The following is a 17,207-nucleotide window of genomic DNA, read 5'->3' as shown; positions in this document are numbered from 1 at the left end:
CGATGTTTATGCCCAGAACTTGATTCGAGAATGATGTAATAATATTGGCAAATGAAAAGCTTATTTGAGAATGAGCATTAGGGCAAACAAAAAACATCACTTTAACTTGCATTTATCGAAGGTTTGAGACCTTTTGTATGCCAAAAGTGGAAACGGAACATGTATTGCCTTCTCGTGAAGAACTTGAGCTATAGGCATATTCTTTTCCACTTGAGGGAGGAAAGGTAGCTTATCGTATATATTACAAAGCTAAAAAAATCCCACCAGAAGGGCTCAATTTTATTCTACTTTCCAGCTCAAGGTGATGAGGCAGTGATGGAGAACGGGAAAAAAATATTATAAAATCTTAGGCAAATATATAGAAATCTGTTTTTAATATAATTCCTTTTTCCTTTTTTTAGCTAATGTAGATGCCGTTTATATGTAAAATTTCTTCTGCTCTTTCCTTCAAGTGAAAAAGGTCTCTACGTTATTTGATCAGTGAATAAAGTAGATTTTAATGTAAGAATCAATTCCTACTTGGCCTTGTATTAAGTCAGCTTCCTTTTGAAAAGCACAGTTCTGAACTGTTATATCCTTCTCTCCACTTGTTGTTTTGATGCTTCCGTCTCTGAATCTTCCTCTGGAAGTGAACAAGGCTTGTATAAAGACCACCTTGAAACGGTTCTGTTTCACAAACTTTTGCCTTGCATGATGAAAAGGGTACTGTATCTTACATGTTTTTCTCCTTTTTTTCTCAGAGAAAAACCATCTTCTATCCACATTGATGAAGCAATTAACTCCTTTTCCTCTCTTCTTCAAGATATCAAGAACCTAGAATCCTCATTAACCAAAAACTCCTTATCCCTTCGATGGTGTTTAGAAGCCACAAATCTCCTCAGGAAGATGCACTTTCAGTTTCTTGATATATTTCAGGAGTCTGAGGAACCCATGTTCTGGGATGGGGGGAACTATACGGATGAGTACATGGAAGATTCTTTACATATCCTGGATTTTTGTAACGTTCTGCGATCAGCCATTTCTACGATGGACAGGTACCGTTTAATAGTTGATGTTGCTGTTAAAAGATTTTCTGATGAAGGGTATTCAGGTTCTGCCATGAATATGACTGAAATTGAGAAATTAGAAAGAGAATGGCTGAAGCTATATGGTATTGAGAACTGGAAAAATGTGAATCTATACAAGACAAGAAGACCGAAAACAAAGACCAAGGATAATAGATTATGTGCAGCATATGTTGTAAGAAGAACCATGAATACTGTCTGTTTGCTCTTGTTTTGTGCAATATTCTATCCAGTTTCAATAGAACTGGATGAGGAGGTTTATACAGATTTTCCTCAACTGAAGCTATTCTCATCTTCACTGAGGAAGCTTGTTTGTTGCTTCTTCGAGGAGCGACAAGGTGTCAAGGATAACTCAAGGCCAGTTTTAGTCGAGACTAAAATGGTAGAGAGTGCAGTTGAGGAATTTAAAGTTCAGATTCTGAATGGTGGCGTGCCTCTGAATAAAGAGAAGTTGAAAAAAACCATTGATTCACTGCAGAATAGTTCCCTGGCTATGAAGGAAGGCCTCGGAATATTTGATTCTGTTGTTAATGAGCTGTTTCAAGAGGTAGTGAAAGGAAGGAATATGATTCTAGGTTTGGTTGCTTCAAGCTAGAAGAATTCTGACAATAATTTTTTTGTCCATATTTTATCTAAAACATTTATTAAAATTACATTAAAGTACAAAGAAAATAGTCGTGCCTCAGGTTTTTGGTTAGAGAATTCGCTGAAGCGAGTGTTTAAAAGTGTGGTAATAGTTATTTTTAAAAATATTTTTCACTTAGAAATATATTAAAATAATGTATTTTTTTTACTTTTTAAAAATTATTTTTTACATCAGCATATTAAAACAATCATAAAATATAAAAAAATTAATTTTAAAAGAAAAATTTTAATTTTCATAAGATAGTTTGGAGCGCAATTCCAAACGGTGTCGAAGCCTTTTCTTGTGTTTAAGGGAAACAACCATCTTTCCTTAGCACGCTCAAAGTAATTATTATTTTTTCTTGGTACGCCCAAAGAAATGACCACATTTTTTTTGGCACTTTCAAAGGGATGACCATCCTACCTAGGGCACGTTCAAGAGGATGACCCTTATCCATTAAGTCTAGCCTAGGAAAAGAACTCTGCTACATCTGATATTTTGGACTCTAATTTCTCTATACTTTTTAGATGTATAAAAGTCTTCTAGGAACCTACTATATTTTTATCAAATATTAATATAAATATAAATGATATTTATACCTTATTAAATGATATCAGGGTAAAATTACATTTCAGACCCTTCTTTTTACAAAAAAACAAGATTCATGAACTATAACTACACCATAAAACCTTCAAATTAAAGGTTTATAATTTTCGTTCTCTACTGCATATATATTTTCAGAGCATTTCTCTCTAGAATATTCTTGTATTTTTTTAAAAAAAAAAACCTTTTTTAAGCATCAAAAAGTCCACATTTCTACTAAAAAAAACTTTTGTAAATATTAATCATAAGCTACCTTTATCTACCAGCTATCAACCTTCTTGGTAGAAAAAATGGATGAGATTGCTCTGACATATATTGTTTGAGGTTTTATCATGATTTCATCAATAGACAACTCTCTTGGCTACATCGGAGGTTGATTTTGTTTCTCTGCTGCCAAAGAACAAACTCACAGGTTTAATGAAAGATCCACTCGGACATGTATTCATAAAAAAGAAGCCAAAGAGAATTTTCAGCACAAAATCCTAGAAGCTAATTGCCTCAATCTCCGAGAGGAACGATTTCTTGACTCGGGATATACCATTGACTTGATTGACTGCAATTTTGGTGCCATCAGCTAGAGTCCTTTCAAAAAACCGAGTCAAAACCTCCCTCAACAAGTTAGATTTTCGGAAGAGAATCGAGTGAGAATTTCTGGTACTTGATCTGTATAAACAGGCCGGTGAAAGATCCAATGCCAGACCCTAAAATCATCGGCACTTGACTTGTCTTCTTTTCTTGAGGAACTGTAGCTGGGACAATATTGTGATCTTCGACGAGATGTTTTGCTCCTTGACATAAACAGAGAGTTGTTAAAGAACATTTTCCTTGTCATTGTTCATCAATATTTTCCTTGTCATTGTCAAAGAATAACTTCCACGTACTGTCGGGTGAGAACATTCCATAAATTGCTGCCAACAGATCGCCAACTTCTGTCCATTTTGCTCTCCACGCATGAAACCTCGAACGCCCATCAGAGACAAATCTCCTGTGCTGATGAAGCCTCGGGAATATAAAAAACCTGATCACCTTGTTTAGAAGAAGTGAAGAGCAAAGCTAAGCTTTAACATAGGTTAGCTCTGGTAGGAACCATACCAATTAAAAAATTTAAATAATTAGATGAGATTTTAATACATAATTAAAAATATAATATAATATATTTTTTTAATTGAAAGTTTTTTAGGTTGAAAACATGTATTTTTATACAAATTCATTATTATCTTTTGTTTAATTTTATTAAATAAAATAGAGGTAATGAGATTTGAGTGAAATTCAAACTCGTAAATACTTGGTTAATAAAACTTTAATATCATGTAAAAAATCATCTTAACACAAAAACTTGAACTATTAAATAAAATATCAAGATATAATTTATATTATTTTATAGCATTTTTTTACTTATTTTATACTATATTCAACAAGTTGATAATAAACTTGTCAAGAATGGATGCTAGATTTGTTGATCGTCCAAGCCTCCAACATTTGCTTTCAGGATATTATTGTTTTGTTGGCATGGAATAAATTACCTTGTCCCTGCTTTTATAAAGCTTTTAAAAAGGTCGCTTGTTGGTATCTCTCGGCATTAGCTAAGCCTCGTGTTTGTGATTGTATCCAGTTATGGCCTCATCGGTTCTTTGTGCGTGTGTGTATTTTGAGATGATGATGTCAAAAATAAATTTTAAAAAATAAAAAAATATATTTCCAAACGAAAAACAACCACTACCATAATACCAAACAAGCTCTCCTTCATAACAAAAAGTTTGATGTCGGAAATAAAGCATAGCATTATGAAATATAAAATGAAGCTTCAATAAATCGCAGATTAGCAATAATCCAAGCATGTTTTCAGGAACTAATAATGGATTCAGTCCTTTCCTACAAGATGTTCAAGTCTCTTGTAACCAATAAAAAACAAGATAGTGACGACAATGGAGAATCCAAGCAGTATGCATAATTCACATCTTGGGCGAGGAATGTAAAATAAGTAAATCTGAGTTTTCAAACTGCAATTTCTATAAAAGAACAGTGTATATCGTACAAGCCTCCTTATACATCAAAATTTGTTACAAACAATAACCAGTTTTGATACCCAATAATGTAGGGAAAATCAAATATTTTTTCTAAATCAATGAAGGGTAAAGTGAAGCTCTAGCGAATTTAATAGTACAAAAGGCACCGGGTGCATTGCTGGCCTAGAAATGAAGCAATAAATGGAGAATTGAATCGCTACAATGAAGACAAACTAGATCACAAATTTCTTTTCCACAGAGATGTATTCAATTTAAGTCAGAGAGACTGCAGTAGTATTACCTCACCCCAAAAATCTCGCCAATAAAACATTTCTTCTGCTTTGTGCTTTCCTCACATCTTAATTGCCAATTATTCAGAACAACATGATAGCCAACCATTTTACTGCAATATATTGGGGGGCAATGGGACACATACCACCGTCAGGCTCCCAATCTGAGTGTAGCAAAAATTAATGTACAGGCATGGTCATCTGGCGAAAGATAAATTCAACGTGTTTCATTCTGTTGCTTCTTGATGAAGAGTACTTCTCTTCTCATCTGATCTGTGACGAAATAACTTCGCTATGGCCCTCCTCTCGCAATCCTGTAATATTGAAAAAATCATGATAAAAAAAAGTAGTTTCTAGATTTCTTAGAATTGTAAATCATGGGGAGAAAATTAGCTTATGACTACTTGTTTTATTGGGAAAATATTTGCTGCTATTTAAGGATTTCATTCACTTTAGCAGAGATAAATCTGAGAAAAAAGATACACTTCTTCACCTTGAACATGTTAAGATAAAATGGTTTGCCAGGATTCATTCTTCTCAATTTCTGGTATGTAAAAGCGAAACTCAGCTGATCACGAGGAGTGAAACGATGGACCTCATTGAACCAGAGACAGGAAAATAAGTTTGACATTGGAGTGTGCGCTCTCACAATTAAAGACCCTTCAGGTACATCTATAGGCAGTACAAAACATCTTGTCAAAAATAAAAACAGTAAATAAAGATCAGGAGTGAATTCAACCTGAAAACTATGAGACAGAATATTACTGCTGGGAAGAAGCTTGTTCGGATCAGAGACATTGAATCTTTTCAGCCCATCGGCCTGGTAAAAAGCAAATTGCTGGTCTATGACAGTGTGATTATACTTGTTCAGTTTCTTATTTTGAACAACCTCTTCCCATACACAATGGCGATCATAGTGATTAGAAATGGCATATTCATGACCTTTTCTCCACAAAAAGTACTCAAGAACTAGAAGAGGATCAACTTGAAGACGTAATTTGCTATCCAACCAGATTGAATACCTGGAAAACGTTAATATGCAGAATATAAGACACAATTATTAGTTCACTTGGTACTTTCAATGTCACAACTGTTTAAGCAGTGGTCACCAGAATGATGAACCAAAATCTATGAGGATCCTGGACAGTTGTTTGGTGTGAACCATTCCATGTGCAAAAAATACCATAACATGCCACTGAAATAGTGTACTCAATAGTATATAAATACCAATTTAGATCTTTCAAACATGATGATTTAAATGTCATAAATGAGAATTCTAGAAGGACTATACTGCTGCTGCTGGTACCAGTGTTGGAACCATGGTTGCTAGAGGTCCCTCGATGACAATACTGGATATATTTCTAAAGCAAGAAATGAATGACCTTGTGTATCTTCTGCCTCCTGATCTTTTTGTCAGATCAGGCCACTCAATACAATTTATACGATTCATCAAAATAATAATAATAATAATAATAATAATGAACCGCGTATAATAAGGGGTCCAATACAGAAGACCACTTAAATATAAACCCCTCCATCATATTTATTAAGGCATCCATGAGAGGGGCCAGCTTAACTATATTTTGTGATCTAACGTGCAGTCAGTTTCTCACAAATTGTAACTTCTTCTTTGAAGGACACAGTATTGTACTATTCCAATTCTATTTTATTCTTCTCTCCCTTTAGGTTCAGTCATTAAATTCACTCCAGACTCCACAGCACAAACAGCAATCACAGGGCATTTAAAAATTAATTATATTACTAAACCAGCAATTCAATTCTGATTCTCACCTTGCAGAAGGGAAAAGCCTGTGTGGAAGCAATTTTGGCACTTTACCCACTCTCCGCATATCATTATATGGTAGATTCTTCACCACCACAATCTTCCATAAACCTACAAAACCTGCTCTATCTGGAATGTGGCCTTCTGAAGTAAGTGTTTGAAAACTAACTTCATCCATGAACATTACAAAGCAGACATTTTTCCTTGATAAACGAGTGACCTAAAAGAAGGGTAAGAATTTATGGTCAGAATCGGGTTCCACAGCACGCATCGCAAGATAGTGATGAAATTTGGTCTCCAGAATGATAGAAAGCATCGCACAAGATGATTCAACTTTGTGAGCATCTCAGTGGAGAGGAAAAAGTGCATGGAAGATGGCATAAGAGGCTCATCAAGAGCATGATAGGAAAATAAGAGCCACAGTCCATCAAAAAGGAAAAAAAAAAGGGGGAATCTTAGTTGCATATTCATTCATGAAAGACCATGGTATGCCACACATTTCTAAGAGAAATGAAGACTGAAAGATAGAGAACTAAAAGGTAGCAAACAGTTGAACTAAGATAGGAAAACTTGAGTAACTAGATCATGGATATATAAAGCTAACAAAGCACAAGACATCAATACCCCCCCTCCTCTACTTCATATGATATTTAATTTAGACCTCGATGCCCTACGGGGACTAAATGGTGCATCCTGTCCAAAGGTTATAGAAAAGCCCCATTTTTTTATGGCCAGAAGACAGCATATAAAACATGATAATTTATATTTCCCTCGAACAAATAGTTGTTTTTTTTCCCTGCTCCCTTATCGTATACAGCATGCTATCGTGGAGGCCTTACTAGGAATTTCTCATCACAAGTCCAAAAGACTGGAGGGGGCAATTTTAATTGCCTTAGATCTCCACTCTCTAATCAGTGGATGTCTTATTCTCCAACATTTAATTGTGTTCCATTCCTCATACAAATTTTTTCATTACAATTTTTTTAAAAAAAAATCAATGACCATACATTTAAATTTCAGAGTCAACACCTGCTTACGGTTTCAGCAGATGGCATGAAAACAGAAATACATGTATTAGCAATCACTAGTTGGTACTGAGCAAGTATATTTTTCTCTTTAAAACCAAATGAAGGGAGACCATGTATATTTGCAATCACTCAACTATATCTATGTTCAATTTACAACTCAAAATACACACAATTTTCAAAGTCATTAATCCCCCATAGCAAACTTAACAAGTGATAATGCAGAAACTGATTAGGGCCAGAGCTATGCAACGAAATATTTCCATATACTTCAATTTATAAATGAAAGATCCAAGTACCATTTTATCTGCTGGTGACCTTAAACGATCTGAATTCCCAAAGATGCAAGAGATCACGGCAATATGGCATCTACTTATATAACTCGCATCATCTTCTGCCAAATCAAATCCTGTACTTGAAGATCCTTCGGAACCTTTGACAAAACCACAGTTTATTTTTTGATCATGTGCCAAAAAAGATTCTTCCCGTTCATGCAAGCTCTGATGCCCAGCAAATCTGGGCTCCCATTGCTCTTGTCCATCAGGCTTCTCCTCTATTTCAGTATACTGCAGGGAAAATCTTGCAAACTTCCGACTTTCAAAAGGCTCCACAAGCCTTGTAGTAGAGTTTAGAAGTTTCATCCCACAAGAGGAACCTGAATAATTCAAGCATGACAGACAAAATTGTTCCAATCAAAACGAACCCAAATTGTCATTCAAACAAAGACAGACAAAAAATCCATCAGACAGTCTAATCAACCAAGAGCTTGGACAGCAGGATTTCATCAAACCACCTGGCTTTAGTCAATCAAAAGGCATAGTTAAAATTTTCTTACCAGGAAAAAAAAAGCACAAGAAAAGAAATTTCCTCTACTTGAATCTGATCTCAAGCACATTTTTGGGGGTTCTTGACATTCTCTTTGGATTTTTCTCTCAATATTTAGATAAAAAAATCTGTTCAGACCATAACCTCATGACAAATTGTCTTCCAGAAAACTCTAGTCCACTTTTCCTTTTAATGACCCATTTTCATACATCTCTGGCTTGCCATTCTTTTCATCAATTTTCATAATTCTGCTTTGCTTAGTGAAACTAAGCAAATCCTGATCTAATTCCGAAATACAACTCCAGTAAATCTATTTCGAACATCACCATTCCATCTGTTTTAACCCAGGAATCAAATTTCTGTACCGAGAAAAGTGGCTTAAGCATATACCACAGACACATAAAAGAACATATATCATGCACATATATTTAAACTAGCATGTAAAAAGTCCATTTTGATGATTAATTTGTGAACACTCAAGCTAGTAAAACTAAATGTTCAGTGCAAACAAACCATTCCAAACAGACAAAAGAAAAATTTCCTGAAATTGAGCTGATCCCTATTCTGTATTACCAATTAAAGCATTATCCTTGACATACTCTATTGCCTGGCCACAGACATGCCACATGTACAAAGAAATGGACTTGTTTGCAGAATCACAAACCATGTCTCAGATAAACAATTATAACATTATATAGACAGTTGGGGAAGGCTAGCATGTAAAAGGGGTTAAACGTTCTAGACAACACATGCAAAGAAATGAATTTATATACTAAATTTCCCCTTTATAAGGTTAGCATCGCCACCCAGAAACAAGATACATGAAGCAAAATGCACAAGGAAATATTAAAACTTCTCTTGACATCAAGGTTTCAATGTGTGACACTTATGCCTTTGCGCGCAAACATCAAAAAGAAAAATATAGAAATTACCAGAAAATTTGCGGCGCTTTGATTTTTTCTTTGAATCTGACCGGGATTTACTTGTAGAATGACCACCGATGTTATGGACATTTCGAGAATCAGTGTCACCATCATCCAAATTTTGAGAATTCAAAGAACCCTTCTCTAACAAACTCATGGAATCTTCCAGATTGTCCTTGGCAATATTTTGATCCTTGGTTTCAGCATCAAGGAAATTAGATGATGCTCTATTATCTTCGATATGAACCGTTGTTTCACTGGAGCGGTCCTCCTTGTTAGGTTCAGAATCACCACCATATTCTTCCATATGACGATCATGAGAATCTATCCCATCATCATACTCATTCTCACTATCAGCTGCTCCATTCTGATCCACATCATCCTCATCATCAAGTAACAGATTTTTTATCTCATTTTCTTTTGTCAATTTTCCTGTGTTCTTCAAAGAAGCTTCGTACTCTTTTTCATAAATCTTCAACTCTTTGCGCCCATCTTCATTATACAAGCCAGCTCCCTTTCTATCTTCAACTCTTACCGCCTCCTCCTTGTCATTCTTCACTTTCACTGAATTATGACCCTTCTCACTAGATTCATCATCCCCGGAAAGCTTGCTGTCATTGTCAACATCATCCTCATTGTAATCTTCATCCCTTCTCCTATCATCCCTATCCCAATACCTAGAATCCCTTCCATGTCCCACCGAACCTTGCCCAAACCCAAGAACTTTAATACTATCAGTACGTGTAACATTTGCAAGAAAATCATTATTTTTTATCTCATCATCCTCAACACGATTATCATTTACATCTGCACCAAAAACATTTACTATAATTACATCCTTAACAAGATTCACTTATTCAGAATCCAAATAACAATTAAAAACCGTCAACACTCAAATAAACTTCATGTAAGTATGCACCAATAATAGTTTTCCACCTTTCAATTTTACTAATCACAGTTCAATTACTAATTTAGCAACATCAAGACTATATTAAAAAATAAATTGAGCTAAACTCAAAAACTTTTAACTACAATGTAACTACAGTAAATCAAATTCAGCTCTCAGTTTACTACAAAATATTCACTGTGCTTCCAATTTCACTTTGTCTCATTTTCTCACACTTTCTCAGCAACCATACAAACAAATTTAATGATAAAACAAAATAAAAATGATCGATGCACTAAATCTCTCTTTTGAGTAGCGCCTAGCTAACTAACTAGCTACAATATGCAATTCAATTAAAATCAGATTAAGCTCTGATTCACTCCAAAATCAATAAATAAGCTCTCCGTTCTCACTTTTTCTCATTTTTCTCACACTTTCTCAGAAGCCAAACAAAACAAAAGGTAATCAAAACAAACCTTCATTGCTACTCCTATTATCGGTGGAGAGGAAATTGTAAGCTAAAACAGTAACAATAAGGACAAGACACAAAAACACAATGACCGCACCGACCAACGATAACCCGCCCCGACTATTCTTGTCGGATCGGTAACCTAATCTTCTAATCCGACCCAACTTCTGCTGCTTCTGCGAGCTAGACGACGACGACGCACGAATCCCGATGGATACGTGATCCGACGTGCCGTTTGTGTAATGCCTGTACTGCGCCATTTTTCAAAACATTTGCAAATTACTAACAATAATAACAACAACGTTCTCTCAAATTTCTTTGGCTGTTTCTGTGTGTAGATTTAGAGAGAGAGAGAGATTTGAGGGGTATGGTTTGGTAAATTTAAGAGAAAGTGAGGGAGATTTGGGGAATTTTCGATTTATTTTGGGTGCGTGATCGATAGTGTAGTGGTGTAGATTCATGTTTGGTGCGTTTATTTGACGAGCTTTTATTTTTTTAATATTTTTGTTTGATTAAAAAAACATATATATTAACCAGCCAGGAGTAGAGTTTTTTTCCAACAAGTGAAAAGCTCAACAACGTATTTTAATATGGGTCGAAATTTTGGTGTGGTGGGCCCTGCATACAATATCCATCATGAAATGAACATACATACATACATACATACATGATAAAGGGTAATATTCCAAGGAGGGCCGGTACTCACAAAGAAAAAAAAACAGTGTATATTGGGTCGACCCGTGTTTCCAAACACTCTTTAAATATTCTAATTTAGCTTTTATTAAGACTCTCACGAAGAAAATTCTCACTTTAAGAAGCATCACTATCTTCATTCCATATACTAGTATGAATAGTGTGGCTCTAGTCGATGTCCTTACTAGGGCAATGTACATGAATAATATAAGGAAACATCTCATGCAAGTTCTTGTAAGTGACTATCATTTTCTAAACAATCGTTTTAATGTTTTTGTTCATAGATTTCATGGTATTGTTTTTCTTTGGCTTGTATGGAGATGAGTTTAAGTGTTTGGTCTTTCATATCTCACATAACTCCGCAATCATCTTTTTATTGAAATTCTAGAAATTGTTTGTTAATATTGTCTATAGCAAAACATATCAACAAATCAAAATTTTTTCAACAAATTGCTTGATTACCTTTTAGGTTACATGCACGTAAGAATAAACTTTTACCTCTTTTGTGAAGTAGTTAATTGCCACCAAAATAAAATAATGTGTTACTTACCTTTGGGTTGTTTGGTCTGATAATGCTCAATCCTTATATTGAAAAAGATCAAGGTGTCACCATGTCAAATAAAAGTATTAAGGTGCATTGATCTTATCATTGTATACATAATATTTGTGGTATTTTTTATGTTTTATATGTAGTTTCTTTTCATGATCATCTAAAAATATCTTGATCGTTACCTAGCCATCATATGCTCATTTACATGAGTAAAGCATATTCCTTCATGAACTTCTCATAGGGCTTTCTTGGCTTCTTGATCATTTAAGCATTCTATCAGAGTTCTATTGAATGAACTCTTATATAGAACCTCCTCGTCTAGATAATATTTTATTACCATCCTTTTTAACATCTTGGTCTACCTTAGATGTCTTATGATGGATATTCTCGATATTGGATAAACTGTTTAATATCATGACACAATGACTTTTCATCTAGTTTTTTTTTTAACTAAACAAATATAAGATGGGGAGCTTCTAACTTCTATACATATTGGCTATACTTAGATCTCATAATTAAATTTGGTCATGGAAGCCAATGTTGTCAAAACATCTACGAATTGATTCTTATCTTTAACCTTGTATACGAACTTAACTTCCTTAAATTTCCTTGCAAGTTTAGTGAGATACTCTTGATATAACTTTTCATATTTGGTATGTCATTCACCTTTCACTTGGCACATTATCAACATGGAATTGTATACATCAAGTTTTCTAACCTTTATTTCTAAAGCAGATTTTAAGCCATATATGCATACTTCATACTCCTCCGTATTATTGTTACAATCAAATATAACATGGTGGAGATTAGGTACTACTTTCTACTTAGAGCTATTATTATTTCTTCTAATCTATTTTCATAAAAAAATACTCATTGTTATAATTATTATCATTATTGTTAATCATCATTATTTGAAAGGAAGAGAGATCTACAAACAAATGGAGTGGTTACCCCCAGTCGCACCTTGGTGGACATTACGGCAAGGACTTGATGTATGGGGAAAAATTGAAGTCGCCGCCTAGTAATTAAAAAAAATTAGAAATTCTAAAATATATACTGGTTCCAAAGATTCTGGTAAGAGATTAGTTATACTTAAGGGAAAAACAATGTCATCCTTACAATATCTTTTCTTACAAAAGGTTATCTTTATTTTGTATTTTCTTTTAATTTTTTTTTGTTTTGATTACCCTTAATTATCCTAATTTTTTAGCCTTTTTATTTTTATTTTCTAGTTATTTTATGAAAATTTTGACTTCAGTCTTTAGACATGTCAGAAAATTACACAAGTCCTTAAAAATAAAAAAAACTCGTCAAAATGTTGATATTAAGTTCTAAAAAAGAATTTTCATCAAAAACTACTAAAGATAGACGTAACCGTATTTAATTTTAAAATCCGGATATCGATCTATTTTTTTTTAAATATATAAAATGATATTTATCCTTAAAAATAAAGATTTCATCTAGGTCATGAAAAGGATGAACATTGTGAGAATCACGATCCAATTATAGCAATTGATGTGCATGCCATAAACCGTATCTCAAAATATTTCGATAGCATAATTCAAAAATCACGCACAAAGTTTCAATTGTGAGAATCTTCCTTAATGAGAAGGATAAAAACAACTCCGCTGATTCACTTAATCTTATTCATTAATTTTCTGTTAACAAATCTTATAAATCTAATGCTAAGGAATTAAAGAGAAAACTTTTTAGGGTTTATATATAACCTAGAAGGGTGAACATTCAATTGATTGAAATTTTGAAGAATATTCAAAAATGAATTTTTGGAAGATCTTCCAAATGAAAAAACTTGAAAGAAACTTTCTCTTTATATAAAAAGACCCAATACTGTCAAATTAAGAATTAAAATGCACAAATTAATTAATATAATTGGAATAAATCAATTATATGGGTTTTTTTTTACAAGCACAAATTAATTAATATAATTGGAATGATTTGATTCCCATAGTTGATACTATTAAGTTAAGAATTACTCAATTCTGGAAACAAAGAAATAATTATATACGTGAAACTTTCCAATTACACCAATTAAAGATTTAATTGATATAATTTAATTTCCGTCCTGAGCAATATGGAATGAGGAATTAAAATTGTACTTGATTAAGAAAATAAATCAATTATTCATACAGGTAAACTTTCCAATTATTTCAGTAGCTAGCAGTATAAATAGCAATGCTCACTGCACCCTCTCCCATAGTTATACCAACTCATCCAAAACAATGGCTTCGAAGAAAGTTATTATTCCTTTTGTTCTCATTGCAGTTCTCTTGCTATGCCAAGGTTTGTGTTTCTTATAGAGTTATATATATATATATATATGAACTTTATTAAATTTCCTAGACAAATACTTTTATATATTGCATGAACAATTATTTTACTGTGTTTATTTTGTATTTTCTGCAGATTATAAAAACAATATTGTGGCTGCACAATCTCAATGCTGCACTGAACATCCCGAGCTTGGAAAATGTCAGCCTGGTGTCGATGATAAAAGTCCAAATGGAAAATGCTGGCAATATTGCATGAACAATTGCGACGAAAACAAAGGAGGTTTCTGCAAACTAAATAACAAAAAGCATCATTGTCATTGTTATTGCTGATTTTGGTGTTATATCTATCAATAAATTGAGATACGGTTTAATTAATAAAGCTTGATTTCCTCTTCTCTTTCTCTATTTATTAGAGGTAATTTCAAAGTTCCTTAATTTATATCCATAACTCCATATAAGAGAATGAAATCCTTAAAAGCGTTTTTTTTTATTCGGACAGCTATATCATTAAACAACATGAACATCATAATATGCTCCGATACTAGCATGCAAATTGAACTCCCATGTCTTCTTAAGAAAGAGATTAAAATATTTATATATACATTTTAAAAAAATATATACAAAATGATGAAAAAAGAAGGGCTTTCATGGTAGAATGTAAGAATCCTCTCTAAAGCATGGAAGTGTTGTCGGGAATTGAAAAACGCATTTCACAAATGGAAGACGAGTCGAATGATGGAGGAGGATCTTAGTTGAAGAGGAGGTGTCATAGGAAAGAATTGAAAAAATCCATTTGTCTGTTTTGGCATAAAAAGAACCATTCATTTTTCTGTGCATGGAATTTCTTGTAGTGGTTATAGCTAGTAGCTTGGCTTTACTCGCTTCATTCCCCTGGTTAAACTGATTCATAAAGTCTCGAGGAGGGAGGAAGGGGAAGATCATTAACATTCTTATATGCTATTAAATCTTCAATTTGTCTTTGCACCACCTCTGGTGAACTTGAACCATAAAGCATGCAATCACTTTGATTGTCTGTGAACTTCTCACTATTAGCAATACAGCAGCAGCAGCAAGCAACACTATCCCATGTCCTTCATCTCTGTGCAGCTTCATAAATCACAACTCTGCAGCATCACAGGAGCAAATTCTAAAAGGCAAGAGACACCAAAATGAAAACCTGGTATAATTGTTTTGCTAATGTGGTTTGTTGGGTTTGAATGGCTGGATTCCAGCTAGGAGAAAAGAATTAGGATAGCGGTTAGGGATTCTTTTAAGTAGATAATTTTATAATGTTAACATTGCAATAGCTATTTAGTTATTAATTAGAATATAATATAATATAATGTTGTAGACATTTCAAACTCTTTCATTGGTTTTTTTAGCACAAGTCAATTAAGATATTATGAGATAAGACTTTTCTGGCCATACAATAGGACGTTATTGTGAAGAAAAAAAAGATGCAAAGAAGGCATAGAAAACAAGGAGGATGGAATTGTTTCAGTGAGCAAGATAAGTCTTTAAACCTGAAACCCTATTTATTTGTGATGAAATGCGTCCTATCAGTTGATTATTAGATAATAAGAGTGCGATTAGACCTGGAAGCCTATTTATTTGATAAGGGAGGCCTATCAGTATATTGTCCGAGAGGTGCAACTAATAGAATTGTGCGAGGTTATATAAATCATCCGGAATTTTACCAAAAACAATTATTGAAAAAGAGTATTAGGGAATTTAGCAATGCAATCTCACTACCAAACCTGTTGTTCGAGAGGTCCTAACTCGAGTTGTGTGAAGTAAAAAAAAATATTCAAAATTTTACCAGAAAAATTATTGAAAGAAAGTGTGAAGAAATCTAAGCTTCTTAAGGTTTTCAAGTGAGGATGTAATCTGACCATCAAACATGTTGCATAAGAGGTCTAACCAAGTGAGTTATGTGAGGTTAGCAAAACTATCTATAATTTTACCAGAAAAATTATTGAAAGAAAGTCTAAGGAATCTAGCTTCTTAAGGTTTTCAAGTGAGGATGAAATCTGACCATTAAACATGTTATACAAGAGGTCCAACCAAGTGAGTAATGTGAGATTAGGAAAACCATCTATAATTTTACAAAAAAGTTATTGAAAAAAAGTCTCAAGAAATCTAGGTTTTTAAGGTTTCCAAGTGAGGATGAAATCTGACCATCAAACATGTTTTATGAGAGGTCCAACAAAGTGAGTTGTGTTAACAAAATCAACTGAAATTTTGCCAGTAAAATTAGTAAATAAAAGACTTAACATATCGGGTCGGGTAAGGTTGCGAAAGACAATGAGAATATCACCAGTATAATTGTTGTTTGAGAGATCCAATAGACTGAGCTGCTCAAGATTTCCTAATAAGGATAAAGCATGACCATCCAAGTTGTTACATAGAGTTCCAACTCAATGAGTTGGGTGAGGTTAGAAAACTCATTCAAAATTTGAGAAGTAAAATTACTGGTTGAGAGAAGCAAGTGACTGAGCTGCTCAAGCTTTCCAAGTGAGAATGGAAGATGACCTTGAAAACTGTTATATGAGAGGTCCAAAAACACCAATTGCGTTTGATCCAAATACTCGAGTTGCTTAAATTTTCCAAACGAGAAAGGAATTTTATCACCTAACTGGTTACCTGCAAGTTCTCAACTCATTGAGTTGAGTGATCATACAATATTTGGGATGTGTAATCATGTTGAAAGATTAATTAATATAATCAAGTTTTAAGCTTATAGTTCCGACACTAATTATACTTGTAAATCGTTAAATTTTGTTTTGCATGCTTAGTGCACGTAACTTGTATGGCCAGTAAAGTATTATGCAACTTATAAATCATGAGATGTAAACTAAAATTAAAGATAATATATATATATATATATATATATATATATATATATATATATATATATATTGACACACACTTATACACTTATATAAGAAAAAATTACATTTTTATAGACTAGCCTTGAAGTTGAATTGACAAGATGGAGGAAGGTTTAACTACTTATGAGAAATTTAAAGAACTAGGAGACAAAAATATAAAATCTCGGTTTTTTTTTAGTTTTTTTTTTATGGAATCATTATGATAATTAACAAAAACTAATTCTCCTCATATAGCACTGTTTTGTTGAACAGTGCTTTTTTAAAAAAAATTAGTTTTTTCTTT

General features: G+C 33.4%; 1 protein-coding gene across 1 annotated transcript; it reads right to left on the bottom strand.

Moving 5' to 3' along the window:
• Nucleotides 1-4,280: 4,280 nt before the first annotated feature.
• On the bottom strand, nt 4,281-10,980 carry LOC18104465 (uncharacterized). The gene is made up of 7 exons (XM_024584039.2): nt 10,507-10,980; nt 9,154-9,951; nt 7,696-8,051; nt 6,380-6,591; nt 5,354-5,610; nt 5,082-5,260; nt 4,281-4,902 (listed from the first exon to the last, which is right to left on the bottom strand). The coding sequence occupies exons 1-7, from the start codon at nt 10,757-10,759 to the stop codon at nt 4,816-4,818; spliced, it is 2,142 nt and encodes a 713-aa protein (XP_024439807.2). The 5' UTR covers nt 10,760-10,980; the 3' UTR covers nt 4,281-4,815.
• Nucleotides 10,981-17,207: the final 6,227 nt, after the last annotated feature.

Source organism: Populus trichocarpa, chromosome 13, assembly GCF_000002775.5.
Source record: "Populus trichocarpa isolate Nisqually-1 chromosome 13, P.trichocarpa_v4.1, whole genome shotgun sequence".
Lineage (NCBI taxonomy): Eukaryota > Viridiplantae > Streptophyta > Magnoliopsida > Malpighiales > Salicaceae > Populus > Populus trichocarpa.
The sequence above is the reverse complement of the archived record's forward strand: the minus strand, read 5'-3'. Positions and strand labels throughout refer to the sequence as shown.

Coding starts and splice junctions, on each gene's coding strand:
- LOC18104465 (XM_024584039.2), bottom strand. CDS start 10,759: ATGGCGCAGTACAGGCATTACACAAACGGCACGTCGGATCACGTATCC. Junction 8,052..9,153: donor AAAGCGCCGCAAATTTTCTG/GTAATTTCTATA, acceptor TGAATTATTCAG/GTTCCTCTTGTGGGATGAAA. Junction 4,903..5,081: donor TTTATCTTAACATGTTCAAG/GTGAAGAAGTGT, acceptor TCAATATTACAG/GATTGCGAGAGGAGGGCCAT.